This window comes from Eumetopias jubatus, unplaced genomic scaffold, assembly GCF_037043125.1.
Source record: "Eumetopias jubatus isolate StellerSeaLion01/CBP00866 unplaced genomic scaffold, mEumJub1_p1.0 scaffold_15, whole genome shotgun sequence".
In the NCBI taxonomy this organism is placed as follows: Eukaryota; Metazoa; Chordata; class Mammalia; order Carnivora; family Otariidae; genus Eumetopias; species Eumetopias jubatus.
Genome location: NW_028274821.1, coordinates 61451455 through 61468042, shown reverse-complemented (window position 1 = coordinate 61468042; position 16588 = coordinate 61451455). Strand labels below are relative to the sequence as shown.

Sequence of the window (16588 nt, the reverse complement as noted above, 5' to 3'; positions counted from 1 at the left end):
GGTTCTCAGGGACCAAAAAGAGCTTGGAGAGTGATGCCTAGAAGTTTTATTCTCCTCCTAAACTCCACGGTTTTGTCTTTGCCCGAGGAAGAGGACCCTGCTGGCTCTAGCAGACAAAGTCACAAGCAGCTGCACTGTAGCATCATCAGCTCTACCTTGTAAATCACAAGTCTGTCAGTTGCTGAGCACTTACTCTGTGCCAGGCACTGTGTTAAGCAGTCTTGCCACTAGTCTTCACATCAGTCCTACGGATGGATATACACTCTACTATTGTCCTCATTTCACAATGCAGAAACCAGTGGGGGTTTTTTTTCTTTTCAGTTCCGCAGTCTGGGCTCTTACCCACTATTCTACAGCTTCTACCTCAAACTATTCAAAAGTTACACACAATTATACTAGTTAGTGACCCCTCTTGTTTGCAATTTTAGGATTAATTTTAGAGGTGGATGATGCTCTGCCGTACCTTACAATGGAAGTAGTCCTCTATCTTATGCAGAAGATCGTTGAGCTTGTTCAGACCTTTACAAGGCACCTGGCAGTAGAGTGTGCCATCAGAGCAAATATTAGTCACTCTGACATTTGTGTACATAGCATCAATCTGGAACAAAGGACACACCAAGGATACTTGAGAATAGAGCGTAGCTCCTATCTACTTAAGGGGTATCTACCTCAATCATCTCATTTGTCTTTGCATTTTAAAACCTTTTAAGTAAGCTGGAGAGCAGATTCGATGACAGAATAATGTGAAAAACTCATTTGGATACCTCTCTTTCCAAAAGGAATATCTGATATCATTGGGTCAGGCACAAAGTAGACAGTTTGCATACATTAACTTATTACCGCATTTCATTACCTGAAAGGCTAAGAACATCTTAGCCTTTTGGTTTTGGTTTATTTTCTCCCCATTAATTTGGAGAAATCATTATTACATAAAACATATTTTTGCAACATTAACGGAAATGAAAATAAAAAACTCTCACAAAATCAATCCCATTATCAGCCTACTTTCTAACCTATGTTTATCGGCCACATGAGTTTTAGTAATTTTTAAGTTATAATCATAGTAAAGCCTTAATTTTGGCCATTTTTTAAGTCAAACCATAATATAAAGACAATTCACTGTTGTTCTACCTATTAAACAAATGTTTTCCCAGTGTTGCCACAAAGTCTTTACAATGACCATTTTTAACATCCTGTTCTTCAGAGTGGCTGTTCTATAATTTATTTAAAGACTTCCTTCTTTGAAGAAATTTGTGTTTTTCACAGTTTAAAACTGTAAAAGCTAACAGTTTAAAAAATATCTTCATGGATCTAATTTTCCCTTCTTTTGTATTATCCGCCCCTATTACCTTTGCAAAATAATTTCATATAAAATACAATTTTAGTGTAGAAACTGGAATATAAAATGAAAACCCAATTCTTAATAATGACTGCTTGTGTTTTGGCCTTATTTTCCCCCCTTCAACCACCCCCCTACCTTTTTTCCCTCCATACACAGGTGATCTGTTCCTATCTATTGCTAGCCTAAAATTTGTAACATTCTTTTCCAAAAACTTTCTTCCCCGCGTATGTGTAACAGATGACTACAGCAGTCACCATGCTACCTGAAGGTGAGCCTCCAGAGACTTGTCGCAGATCGCCTTTAAGCAGGTGGCATTAATATTGATGTCATCTTCTCCTGAGGTGTCGTATAGGACAACAAGCGGGATATCCGCTTTTTCAAGTATTTCCACTGCAAAGATCTTTCCACAAGTTAAAGATTCAACCACCTTTACTAAATCAGGATCATCACTTAAAACTTCCAACCCTAAAAAAGATGGAATATTTTAATTTCTACTTAATTAGCAGAATCATTTTAAGATGGAATGGGTTTGTTCTGGCCACTTATTATAATTGTGATGCTACTACAAAATTCTTAGAAAATTTTCTAGGGAAGTGTTGTTTTACAATCTTCTTCACATTACCCATCCTTAGGTCTTAAAATACATATTATAGTGTGAATGCCCTTTTAAATGATTACACAAAGGCAGGCAATCTTAAAACAAAAAGAAAAGTTGATGACCTATCAGAATTTGTACCTCAGGAGAATGGCCTTCACTTATTATATATAAACACATATTCAAACCAAAAAGACTAGTACATATAAGAAGCTATCAATCAGTTATGTCTGCCAGTCATGTATTTGTAATGTTTTTCCTAAAAATTTACCCTTGACCTTTTTCATTTTTTCTAATTAACTAGACAATTATTCATATAAAATGAACATGCATGCATTAGAAATTTATAAAATCACTTTTTTCCTTATTTTTTCTTAAGTACACCATGATGATTCTGAGTATACCGAAGAACTTTGTGATTTATCAAAGAAGGATTAAATCGTATTTAATATTTAACATAATATGGGTATTAGGTGAGTTTTACTGTAGTCTCATTACTCCTTAAATTCTTTGAAAATTGTAATTCTATGTAGCATATACATGATAACTCTAAGTTATTCTATTAAACTAATTAAAACTAGCTCATCATTTCCCCAATGGTGCTATAAGGTCCATTTCTGTATTCTTCCCCTTGAAATCCACAGCACAAGTTCACAGACTCCCTCTGGGCTACCTTTCTCTTGTTCTCATTCTGTTCTCTAGACACGTAACATTACAGCTTTTACCAAACCTCTCATTTCAGCATCCTAAATCTTGGCCTATGTTCTTGATATATTCTTTCAAAACTACCTCCCAGGGGTTTGTAACAGGCTCCTAACATTACTTCAGATTTATCTCACAGAGCCATACCCAGCTCGTCTGATAGATGCATCCTTGCTGAGAAGGAGGTATTTCTCTGTGGGCTAATTTTCATGAAAGAATGGCGGTCATTTGCTGAATCTAGCTCAGGCTCTCCTGGCATGATGCTTACACACTCCCATGTCTTTCCTCGTATGAACGTGGCCACCGCATCCTCCATGGTTGGAGGTTATCCCTACCATGTCACTTGCATACATGTGCCGGAGACGCACAAGGTGTGTTATTTGCTAATTAGCAGCACCCAGAGCCCACCTCAGTGGGAAAGAAGTGGAGAGTCCAGGTCAAACAACAGGATTCAGACTGATCAAACCCCATGATCCAGGGCCTCTAGCATTGTTGCTAGGGCAGTTAGAACAACAACAAAACCTTTAAGATGGCCAATACACATTTTTATAATAAAATATATATAATATAAAATAAAATAAAACATTATAACATATTTACAATGATCACATCTTATAAAGAGGACATTAAGGACATTTTAGGATTTAACTACCCAAAAGTACAGTGGTAATAATGTATCAAAGTGGAGAGAGCTTTAAAAAAAAGTTCCTCTTACCTGCTAGCTTACACTTTGTAGCTTGGAATGAGAGTGAACAGAACTTTGGGTTCAATTTGTATGCTTTGCTCTTTTCAATATTTTCACTAAAACCATAGTCAACATAGCATACCTGATGATAACAGAAACATCATTTAGGTTCAAATAAAAAAAAATTTTTTTAAAGATTTTGTTTATTTATTTGACAGAGACCATAGCAAGAGAGGGAACACAAGCAGGGGTACTGGCAGAGGGAGAAGCAGGCTTCCCGCGGAGCAGGGAGCCCGATGTGGGGCTCGATCCCAGGACCCTGGGATCATGACCTGAGCCGAAGGCAGATGCCCAATGACTGAGCCATCCAGGTGCCCCCAAATAAAATTTTTTTATCCTCACTTCTTAAAAAGCATCTGACACATTTAACTAGTTGCATTTATTTCATAATCAGCATGTTAAGTGGCACCAGACTACCTGGAAAATGCCAAGGGTGGTGCCCCTGACTTAGCCCAGAAGAGAAAGGCTAGGGCTGGGAGCAGGGAAGCCAGGCCTCCTGACTCCAGGCCCCACTCTGCCTGGCCAGTGGGAAGAACGAGGGAAGACTGCTGAACTCAGATTCCTTCATGCCAGCTTCTCAGCAGCACCACCGTCTGGTTCTGCCAGCCCTCACTGCCCCCGTCCTTTCGTTATAACATAAGGGGATGCCCGCCTCACCGTATTCTTTCTCGATTTACATACTTCCACTAAGGATGCGCATCCTTAGACAGCAGTACTTGTTTCTAGAGAGGGCATCACCCATAGAAGGGTACTGATCAGATTCGAAATCCCCAAAACAGCACTTGCGGTGGTCTACCCCCAGCAACCAAGCTTCAGGGGACCAAACTGCTTTCTGTCAATGACAACAGTGATGCCATGGCTAGATGACAGGGAATGTGACACTGTAAAAATAGGTACTTCTTGTTCGTTTCTTTTCAGTGCTGCAAAGCTGGGTTAGGCCTTCGGCTAGCTCAGCAAAAGACCCAAATCTGCTGGACAGAGTTCTGTGTTTGCAGAAACCTGCAGGACTCTTCCTTACCATTGGCACAGATCATTTACAGCCTGGATGTTACTTCTGGAGTATTAATAACACCTTAAATTGGAAAGGACTATATAAACAAAGCCTCTTTTTTTCGAGAAAAATAAAATCTAGAAACACAGAGCTGTGGTTTAAATGATAACTATAGGATGATAACTAAGAATCTGAGGGAAGGAGTTGAAAACCTAGTATGCTTCTCTAATTCAAACAGACATTATTAAAACAAAGCAACAACCGAAACCAGAGCAAAGGCATGCCTAAGAAATACTGAGTAGCACAGAGCCAGGTGCTTTCATGTCGTGTAGAAAAATGAAGTCCAGAGGCCAGCTTCTTAATACCTAGATTACGGTACTAAACATACAAAACAGAAATTCTCCCCAGCAGGGAATCAAAGGGAAAAAAGAAGAGATGCAAAGAAGGCGAACACCCTTCCAGACCACCTGATAACTGGGTGTGTGGGGCCTGTATGTCCCATGCTGGAGACAATCACCTCCCAGAATCTCTATCCTGATTCAATGCTCCCATAGGCTGAGATCTCTGGCGGGGCTCCCATAGCAGGTGGCCAGCCATTTAAATGTAGGGGCTCATTTCTCCAGTCCCTGATCAGCACCTCTGCTTTCTCCCCAGAGGCCTCAGGAGTCAGGAGCAGTCCTTTCCTTTAATAGCTATCACCACCTACAACTTGGACTCTGTTCTTCCCGGACCTAGAATGGAGATAACATGGTCTAACAACAGGACATAATATGTGAAATCATCATTCCTGGGAAATTCAGAATGTATTCCTAGCATCAAGAGACTAAAGAAAAAGTGCTCCAAAATCTTCAAAAGGTTTCTGTAATGTTTGGAGCTTGTTCTCTTGTCTTTCTTTCTTTCTGAATCAAATATCGTCTATTTATATGGTAGCTGCAGTTTACAAAACATCTGTTCAGGGACTGAGAGTTTGACACGCACCACACTCTGCCCTGTGTCCTTTGCTCTGTGAGGACTGAGTGGGATTTCTCTCCCCAGTGCCCTGGGATCAGCACAAGGAGGCTCACAGTCCTGGCATCCAGCCCCAGGCGATTCCTGGTGCTCTGGCACCATCAAGTGGCCGCAGATCTCCCCATGCCCCGTGAGAGAGAAGTGGCAGACCGTACCCACTTCAGGGCATGACTTCATCCTCCTGTTTTCCATTCTCACCAGGGATCTGACAAGTGGAAAGCAAGGAGGGAATTGTACTCGCTGTCGGGCATAGCACAGTTCGAGAGGAGTTAAGACTTGCTAAGTAGCTGGGGTTTCTCCAGATAAGGGGGGAACTGCATGTCTGTCTGCTTCACGGGGCTGTGGGGAGCCAGCTCAGGCCAGAATTGCTCCAACCACTGCTGTGTGAGAGCTTAGGACTGTACAGCATACTGAGGCACCCCTGTACCCCCAACACTCTCAGCAGCCACGCCACAGCGAGCACTCCCTCCCCATCAGACACTTGCTCCTTCTGGCTTTTACGACCCTGCCCTCCTGGTTTTTACTTTTTCTTTAGCCATTCTTAAGATTGTGTGAAAGGTTTTCTTTCCCAGAGGAGGTTCCAGTGAAGACAGGGTCTCTCGACTGGAGTGTTTTCACCCAGGGAAGGGCATCTGAGACACAGAGAAGGGAATGGAAGGACTTGAGCAAGGGCACAGGACATTCACAGGCAGAAATAGGACTAGGGCCCAAGCTGCTAATCACACTGTGGTCCCCACTGGTTCAGTTCCCTGCTTGGTCCTTAGCTTTTTCCAGATTTTTTTTTCAATTTTATCCACATATAATTTATATTGAATGAAAAATGCCCATTTAAAGTATACAGTTTGATGGATTTTGACAAATGTATGTACGTATATAATGACCACCCTAATCAAGATACAGATCACATTCACCACTCCAAAAAGCTCCCCCTTACCCCTTTCCAATTAAGCCCCCTCCACCTCCTGTCCCAGGCAACCACTGATCTGATTCCTATCACTACAGATGAATTTTACCTGTTCTTAGACATCATTTATTTAGAATCATACAGGATAACTCTTTTGTATCTGGCTTCTCTAACTTGCACAGTCTGTGGGTTTTATCCACGTGACTGTTTTCAGTAATTCATTCCTTTTTATTGTTGAATAGTATTCCATTATATGAATAAACTACAATTTGCTTATACATTCACCAACTGGTAAACATTTGGGTTGTTTCCAGTTGGGACTCTTAATAATAAAGCTGCTACAAACATGTGTACAAGCTTTTTGTGGACCTATGTTTTCACTTCTCTTGTGAAATACTTAGGGTCATGTGGTAAGTTTAACTTTATAAGAAACTGCCAAACTTCCAATTTTCAGATTTTTAAAGTCAGGTCAATTGCTCAAAAGTTGGAGGTTTGTAGATTTAGTTAAGGGATTTCCTAAATCTCTCTGTGAATGGCCAAGGATGGCTAGGTGGTTAGGGTGAGCTTGCCCCTGGAGAGGGTCAGGGCCTCTACTATGGAACCATCTGGGGAGGAACAGCAAGCATCCCTTTCTGACCCTCCTGACACTGATCTTGGGGCCAGGGGTTTCAGGGGAGAGTATCTGATGGACACAAAAAGGGTTATTTGCCAGGGACTGACATCACCACAATAAATACGTTTCAAATTATGGGACAGAGGCTGCAGAGATAGAAGTGTATTTCCCTGCTTGCAGAACCTAGACAAAATTGCGCCTTGAGAGTGAGCGAGTTCTCCTTCTCAGTTTGCACTGAGGGAAAGAAGAGGTCATGCGGCAGAGTCTGACCGCCATGAACATGGCCAAGCCTGGAAGTCTTGGAGCCTGCTGATGGAAGAGACTGGAGAAAGAATCCTCTGACCTCCCCAAGAGGACCATGAGGGCAACACTTGGACAGCTCTTGGGGCACGACCCGAGCCCTGTTCACGGTTCTCCTCCACTGGCTGCAGAAGAGGGGAGAGGAAGAATGTCATGTCCTCTGATCTGTATGCTTCCCTGACTCCAGAGTGCTGACCTGGATAGGAAGCCCATGAAGCTCTGATCACTGTTTATTATATATCTCCTGGGAATGGAAATAAAGGCCTTTTCCCGATTACATCACGGATTCTGAATACTACCATGGAGAAGACTTTTTTTTTTTTTTTTTTTTTACTAAAACTCTGAGATAATATGACTACCACTGACTTAAAACCTGACAGGGTTAATCTTTTACAGATATTATCTTGTCAACTTCTGGAAAAAACTAAATGCAGTTAGGAAGGACACAATATTAGAAGTAACACTTACATTTGAAAAATAATGTGTTTGCCTTCATAATGCTATGACAAAGTAAACAGTGCTTGCCTTTATTTTGTTCTCTTCCGTTGAGATGATTTGTGCCCGTAACCAAGCGTCCTCCTCTGCATTTACAGCCAGTAACTGCCCGACATGCACAGTCTGGACTGGAGTGACCTTAGGGTTCTTACTGTAATACTCCTTCATCTCATCTTCCATTAATTCCTGAGCAGCAGAATAGTCTTTGCCCACATACCTGAATTAATTAAAGGAAGAGAACACAGATGAAGCAACCCAGGAGGAGGGAAACCATAGGAGTTCATTCACGTTACTCTGTTTTTTTTTTTCCCATGGCCATCTTTGGTTCCAGTCTCAGACTTGGCTTATACCAACAGGTAAGAGAACATATATTTAGTAAACATTTCCGTCTTGATAAAGGAAAATGTAATATTGTGGAGCTCATGCAAAATAAGACCAGGTCAAACCCAGCAGAGCAAATGCTTGGCAACAGTCCAGACAGCTGGAGGATGTCACAGTAAGCAGTCAGGGAACTACAGGGGGGACGCGGCTGAGAAAAAATTCAAGGGAAGGGAAGAAAGGAGATACGGTGGAAAATGGAGATGCCAGTGCAGGCCAGATTAGCAAGAGTGGACTTAAGGTTTTGACTAAGGCTGCTGGAAGTCTTTGTAGATTACTGAGAAGAGAATCTAGTTGACAGGTTTGCCCTGAGGCTGGGTTTGAACAAGATTCAAGCTCTGAAAACAAATGAAATTTTAATAGAGAAAAACAAAGCCTTAAAAACACTAAACACGACTATGTGACAACCCATCCTCCCAGCTTACTGAACAAATTTGAACGAATTACCACAAAATGTTGAGTTTTGATACCCTTAAAGAGATGATATCTTCTAGTTAAATCTCTCTTAAATTATATGCTTTCCGAGAAGTCTTTTTCAGGATACGGCCTATCCCCTTCTACAATTTTCTGCTGTTGAAACTGGAGTCATCTTGTTCTAGTTTATGTTATCAAAACACACTATTTCCCTTTCTCCCACAAATAGGCTTTGTTTTTTTTTGCCCATCAGTGCTCAGGGACAATTCCATCAAAGCCCTCCTTCCAGGATGTAAACTCCAGCAAAACCAAGTTGGGCGCCTATAGCAGGAGCTGTCCAGGCCACAGGATGCAGCCTTTTTGGCTGGAAGCTATGCTGACCACGGAGATGGGGACGTGCCACAAACACACTGCCCTTTGCATTGTTCCAGCTTTTACCCAGGGCCCACGTGGTCCCATAGAGCTTTAAGAAACTATTCCTTTGGGAACGTTCTCATGCATTCTTAGTAACTATCAGCAGGACAGAACATACCCTATTCAACCTATTTGTTACTCGAGGAAAAAAGGCTTTAAAAAGTCCTACACAATACAGAAAGAATGCCTCTTTTGAGGCAATGGCTATTTTAAAACCAAATATGACATGGACATCATTTACTCTAGAAGCCGAAGAAGCCTTGTCACACTCTATGGGTTCCGCTGACTGAGCTCCACAAATGTGAAGGGTCCACCTGCAGTACAGCTGCACACTCGGCTCCGAAGTCCCCCGGGGGGGTCTGCAGCTCCACCTAAGGGCCCATTTCCTGTGACCTGGACTCTCCCAGGCCTCCTTTTAGTGCTGCTACAGCCCTCGGAGCCCGACGGGCCGAGGCCTGCTCAGCATGGGCCTCTGCTAGGGAGGAGGAGGAGAGGGGAGAGAAGCAGCATGAAATCTGCTCTCTATGGCAAGCAGTAGAGAAGAGTGGCCACACGGCTTTGGTGGGGATGATATTACGGTTGGTCTGATGGTGGGTGGTGGCAAGAATGAGCTCCTGCCTTGTCCCCAAATTGCCTGAGCAAGTGGGCAAAGAATGACATGTAGGCCAATTTGAGTATGCCATTAGTACAAAGCTTTTACAAAGTCAATTTCTGAAACCAGAGACAAGGGATTCCCATACTTGATCGGAGGATTCTGCTACGACACGTCCTCAGACCCTTTATGAGTCACCTGCCAGTTTCTAGAGCCTACTGCCTGCCTCGGTGAAGATGTAAACATAAGATAGGGCTCAGCCCAGCTGGAATCTACCAAGTCTCTGGGACTGGGTGGCGGGGTGGAAGGGGGAGAGGATGCCAATGACCTAGGGTCAACCTAACAGCACACATTACCCCTTGTGCTTGCTGGCTGCCAGCCACCGTGCTGAACAGGTAGAATACTGACTCTAGGGTTCAAATTTGTGCTGGAGAAAGGGATCTAAACAATCTGAGGGCCTGGATCTAATCATCCTGAAGTAGATTAGAACCTTTTTACTAAAGTCCTGGACCTGATCCAGATTCCTACCAATGCTTGGTAAGAACACCAGAAATCACATGATCTGTCTAGCCCAGTGCCGGGTGCTTGGTCTGACAACAGAACCAACAACTAATAGTAACAGACACCAAAAGATCCTGCCAAGGAAGCAGATTTAGATTCCTTTCTAATGCTAAATGGTAGAAGTCAGCAATGTGCTCCTCAGCATTCTTCCTCTACCTCAATTTATTAGTGAACCACAGTGGGATCCCTAACCCTCAACAACCCATTTACCTCTTCAGGCCATACCACATGTTAGAATAAAAGCTTTATTCATTTCCTCCCTCTGTACCAAACAAGACCTGTCCAAAGCTTCTGTATGTCCAAATGGAAGAACTTGATGTTTCTTGTCTGTTCTTTCACCGAAGGAATTTGATAATTTTTTGTGGTCTTTCTTTAGGCATCCCCAGTTTAGCTATGATTCTCTGGAGAAATAAGAGCCCAAACAATATGGATGTTTTGGTTGAAGAAGCCAGATACTATTCTGATTCAGCCTTTTTCTTTTCTGTCCACAAGCACACTCTAGGCAGATACCTCCAGAGATCCAACTATACTGCTTCCCATTCTTGATCCTGAGTCAGAAACTACAAATTATAGTCTTTTAATATCTTCTATGTATTCTATATTTTCTCCAAAAGTCCACAACAAGTGCCTGGACCTGGACCATTTTTTGTAATTCCAGGTATCACCAGCCACTTTGGCAATGACTGTTATCAAAAGGACCAAGTAACCAGAGTACTTTTGGCTCCAAGGGCTAATCTGTTGTATTATACTAGGTAAGCAGTGCTCAGCTATTCTGACTTTTATGAAATGCTACATTGTCCCACATTAAATAGTGTTACCTCCCTAGTGAGTGACTTACTTTTTCTATGGATTAGGTATTGCTTTTGACATAGTTATCATTATGCTTTCAACACAGATTTTGTTTCACATTCAGACCATACTATCATTCCAATTTTTAAAACAATTGGTTATCTTTTCTCACAAGAACAAATGTATAATTAAAAAATCTAACAAATATTAAGAATACATGCAGAGATTGATTTTTTAAGTACTTTGATTACAAGATGCTCACTCTCTACTGGGAGAGACAAATGTACATATACAATTATAATGTGGAAGAAATAAAAATTAATCTAAGAGATACAAACACAAAAAGTTCTGGCAGTTGAGAGAAATGTGCAAGATATGAAAACAAGAATTATTATTATACTTCATTACAATTCCACAGAACTAAGAATATACTATTCTTCCTCAACTCCCAACACCCGTGGGAAGAATAGACAAGTGACAACAGTACACCAGGGTCCTAAAGAATTAGAAAATAAAACCCACCTGATAACCACTTCATTTGTGTTGCTCAGTTCAACCACCAATACTGATGGGGACGCCTCAGTTGGAATGATTAACGGAGGAACAGTTGTATTCTCCACAAAGGTATCAGCACTTTTGGCAACGTTTTCTTCTATCTGCAGATACTCTTGTTCAATCATAGACTTGATATCAAAATCACCATGTGCTTGCCCTGCATCCTTCAGGATTTTGTCAGTGGGCAATGGAAGTTTAGCATAGAGAATGGCCTTCTGGGGATTTCCAGAAATGTAGTCTATGGTGCATACATCAGAAAGCGAGGCAAGATTTTTTAAGGCATCCTCAGGGAATTTCACTTTGTACGTGTCCTCAAAGGCTTTGGGGAGTGCACTGGCCCAAAGACCACTTGAGTATTTCGCCAGCAGCTCTGAAACTTTCTCTTTAAAGTCTCCTGGCATAACTGCTGGACACCCTTTTAATGGTGGTATTTGCTTTGGAGCAGGTAGTGGGGATGGAGGCACTTTTTCACCATCCAGTTCACTTCTCAAAAGCTGCTTTCTCTTAGCTGGATAAAGAAGTAAATCTTGACCACCACTGCAAGGTTTTTCCACCTGAAATTTTTAAATAAAGCAAATGACAGATATCTCAATGGCTATAAACAATCTGAAAACACATTAATGCATTTTTAAATGAGAACAACACTGTTTTCAAATTAATCAAGAGAACAAAAAAGTGTACATTTTACTCTTCTCAACTACTAAGACTTAATGCATTTCCTTCAACTACAAATAACATCATGAGCCACATTTCAGAAATAAACAGGGAAATAAAACAGCATTAATTTCCCTTATGGGGCATCTGGCCTCCAACAACCTTATGAAATCATGAGAGTTCCTGCCCTGTAAACCACACATCTCATTCGGTTCTGTCAAATCCAAAGCAACAGCTTACAAAAATCGACTGAATACAAAGTGGGATGAAGCTGTGAAAAGGTATCAGAACTGTCAGGAATAAACCACTGGGAAGAAAGCTAGGAAATATTTAGACAAAACTGAAGCCCTAGCTGTTCTTCTTCTTGCAGTATCCTGAGAAAACCCTTAACTTTCCATTACTTAGGAAAAGACCCTCCAGGGATAAGGTGCAGTTTTTACAACCACTAAAGTAGAAAGCTAAAAACTGCCCCTCCAAAGAACAAGGGATAAAAATGCAGAGGGGGAGACGAACCAGGAGAGATGATGGACTCTGAAAAACAAACTGAGGTTTCTGGAGGGGAGGAGGGTGGGGGGATGGGTTAGCCTGGTGATGGGTATTGAGGAGGGCACATTCTGCGTGGAGCACTGGGTGTTATGAACAAACAATGAATCATGGAACACTACACCAAAACAAATTATGTAATATATGGTGATTAACATAATAAAAAAATTTAAAAAAATGCCTGGCATTTGAATGTCATTCCAATCTCTAATTTTTATCTGTATAACATTTCTGAGAGGCATGGCTTGATGGCATCTCTTTGTGTAAGAGAAGAAAGAGAAATTGAGGTATGGCACCATTTTTTCCAAGTTTTAAGTCTTTATATTATTAGACCAGGGGTTAGCAAACTACAAGCTGCAGCCCAATGCAGCTCACCACCTGCTTTTGCCTTGCCTGTGAGCTAATATGACTTTTATATTTTTAAATGATTGAAAAAAATCAGAAGAATTATTTTGTGAGGTGAAGATGATATGAAATGCAGTGTACATGAAGATTTGTTGGGACACAGCCATGCCCATTTGTTTAGGCGTTGCGTTTGCCTGCTTTTGCCCTTCGAGAACAGAGTCAAGCAGTTGTGCCAGACGGTGGGTAACAATGACAGAGCTGTTGGCCCACAAAACCGAAAATATTTACTACCTGGCCCTTTATTTTAAAAAAAGTTTCTCAACTTTTGATTAGACTGAAGTTAGCATTCCCAACCCTCTAAAATGTTCCTTATTTGTAAGATCCTATTCAGCTATCCCTCAGTTGCAATTTAAGCCCTTGGAAGAGCATTCCAGACCACTAAGGTAATAATACTAGCTTGTAAGAAGTCCTCCCTCTCCTAAGAAGAATAGAATATTAAAGTACGCTTCAGTTTTGTCTAAAAATTTCCTAGCTTTCTTCCCAATGGTTTATTCCTGACAGCTCAGCTTTTTAGTAAAGAACATTGACTTCATTTATTCATTTTCTATATAGTGCTTAGGAAGAAAGAATCTAAATATGTATACATAAAGAAGATATTGTCTTGTTACCCAAGGAGAGCTTTAAAAAGTGAAGAGACATAGTCAATTTAATATTAAAATAGATCGCTGTTAATCTGACTATATATTCTAGATGATACATGAGGAAGATGAATATTAACACAAGTATAAAACATTAGGTTTTCCTCCTCACATTCTTCTGCCAAGGTGTATTTAAGTTTTGAGGACTGGGGGAAAAGTCCATGACAGAAAAACCTCAAGCATCAATGAAAGTAGAGGCAACCGAGTTCATGGTTAGCATCTGCTGGATTCCTAATCATCCTTGGTAAACTCCTGCTGACACCTTGTGACCCTCTGGATGGCACATTATATGATAGCCACAATTTATGTCCCTAATTTTAAACCATAGGGATATAAATATTTGGACAACTCCTCATCCTGCTCTCAGTGGTCTCGAGATTCATGTTTTTAAATCTGGAATCTTAAAATGCCAATCTTCACTGTGCTTTAAGACAATAAGATAAAAGAACACAGTATCCAGAGAAGGTTTAAGAAACATACGTTTGGAGTAAAGGGAGAAATAAAAGAGAATTCTATGTGAATTATTCACTTGTCATATAGAATCCCAATTCAGGTAATCTTAGATTTAGGCATGACTGTCCTCCACACCAAAAGCCAGCTGAGCCTTCTGGGCCCACCTTCATTCTTCGCCTATAGACCTCTTCTCAACCTTTTGCAACACCTTCTCTGAAGTGGGTGGTAGAAACTAATTGCAGTGGAATTTCTTATTTATCTAAAACAACTCTCACAAGCCCCATGCCCCAAATGTCCACAAGGCTTCTTCTAACTCAAAAGAGGGTAAGATGGATTCTTCAGCTTTATGATTATCTTCTATCCAGTGAGTGAACTGGAACATGAGATACGTCAATGTTTGTTTAACAGTCTCCCCCACTCCCAGCCCTGAAGCTTCCATTCCCACCTGTGCTTTAGATGTGATCAGGACCAATTACCTAACAATGCACTTTAACAAACCTCTAGACATGATCTCTAAATATGGCCAGCACATTGAATTCTTCTAACTAGGAATTACTATCTTAACAGAAGTTTATGAATATTAGGGCCACTTAGGGGAAACAGAATTCCCTTTCTTTTCTGATCTTTATTTCAGACTAATGCTAAGAGATCATCTGGAATTAGTAAGTTTCCAGGACTGTGTCTACAATAGTTAAGTCAAGCTTTTCCAGTCAGCCTATAGATTTTTGACCAATAAGTTTATCCAAATTCTAAACAACAGTCAAATAACTGGACAGATTTCTTTCCCCAGCAGTTTCATTTATTTTTTAAAGGTTTAAAAAGATTTTATTTGACAGCGAGTGAGTGAGAGAGAGAGAGAGAGAGCATGAGCAGGGTAAGGGGCAGAAGGAGAAGCAGACTCCCCACTGAGCAGGGAGCTCAATGTGGGGCTTGACCCTGGGACTCCGGGATCATGACCTGAGCTGAAGGGAATGCTCAACCGAATGAGCCACCCAGGTGCCCTAGCAGCAGTTTCATTTTACTGTTATTGTTTAAAGTAGATAGCCACCCCCTAACCCCAAATGACTAGTTCCTTGAACTGTAGGCACTTTCCAATGTGCTTCTTCCTTAATCTCAAGAGGGTTGGTTATAAATCTAAACTCCATTTTGTTCTCCAGTAATTTGGCCTCTTTAAATTCAAATCAGTATTTACTAAGATTAAACACAGGCCTGACTTTAGGAACTGAATCTGACACTAACCAGAGCTGAATGAGATGTCCTTCAACATGTAAGACAAATATTCATGGATATGCTTAGTGATATGGATAATGTCTGGTCCATATACTTTCTAAGCAATCTTTGGATACTGGCTGAAGGGTTACTGAATTCAAAGGGAAAAATAATGAAACTCATATTTTTCAAGTTAAAAAAACAGAAAACAAATTTTTTTCAACTGAAACTTTGTTTTAAAATTTTCACGAAAATTTGTTTTTCTCAGACATTCTACAGTGATTGCTACCTATCCTCCACAAAATGTGTCTTTGTCTCTCTTTAATTATCTGGTAAATAGGCTTACAAAAGATACCTACCACTCTATCCCCAGCTTACAACAATCTCCCCAAAGATAAGGAATTGCTATAATGTGGGTTACAGTGTGGTGTCCATTATTCACTGTGCCCTGGTGCATCTAACCAGATTGTCATGTGATCACCTGTTGCATCCCCCAAGTAGAAAGTTTTCTTCTAGCCTTCACAAATGACCAAGGTAAGTCAACAGCCACTTGAAATGTGGCTTTTGTTATATACTTAGTATGATAATCAGCAGCTCATCATTTCAGTTATCTCTTATAAGGGCGCTTTTCACCTTCTCTAGTCTACCTGATCCAGATACATACCTGAGGAGGGAGTCATGGGCCTTCTGTTCTGTAGGAGAAGATTCCAGATCATAATCCTACCCTTTCCCTCCATGTTTTCTTTGTTTTGTGGCTCTACATTTTTTTTTTTTTTTGGCTTCGAATATCCACTCAAAAAACTACCAGTCCAATGACCAGGAAGTGGCATGACCTGGAACTCCACATCTTCACTCACTCCTCTCACCCTCACCCCCAACAGGAAAGACAGGTAGGTGACATAGAAAATTAACTCCCTACACCATGGAGTTTAAACCACCACCTTTGGTACTCATCAGAAAATTCCGGTATCTAATATGCCTTAGACTTTTTATCCCAATAAGTTTATTATATTTAGTTTGATTTCTGCCTCATTTGGAATTACAGTGAAATACTTCTCTCTCACACCCCTCTGGGATTTCATAAGTTTAGAGTAGACATATTAGGTTTGGTATATGTGAGGCCCAAGGATTTCAAACATCAATTTTTTCAGAAGCCCAGTTTGTTCACACAAATGTCTTTATCCTACGCACCTACAAACTTTCTTCTTAATTCTAGAGGTCTTTACTTTTTCCTTTCTAATTTTACCTGTAAACTTAGATTCCTGAAGCCCAAATCCTTTGAGTCTAT

The 16588-nt window shown here is 40.8% G+C and overlaps 1 protein-coding gene across 5 annotated transcripts in view; it reads right to left on the bottom strand.

The window, feature by feature from the left end:
* The window catches only part of TDRD7 (tudor domain containing 7), a 77854-nt gene that overhangs the window by 26139 nt on the left and 35127 nt on the right, over positions 1–16588 (bottom strand). For all 5 annotated transcript variants that reach the window (XM_028108651.2, XM_028108653.2, XM_028108655.2 and 2 more), the window contains 5 exons: positions 11366–11952; positions 7726–7912; positions 3355–3466; positions 1605–1807; positions 464–598 (listed from right to left, as the gene is read on the bottom strand). In XM_028108651.2, the coding sequence (XP_027964452.1) occupies positions 464–598; positions 1605–1807; positions 3355–3466; positions 7726–7912; positions 11366–11952 (1224 nt within the window). The remainder of the gene's footprint in view (positions 1–463; positions 599–1604; positions 1808–3354; positions 3467–7725; positions 7913–11365; positions 11953–16588) is intronic.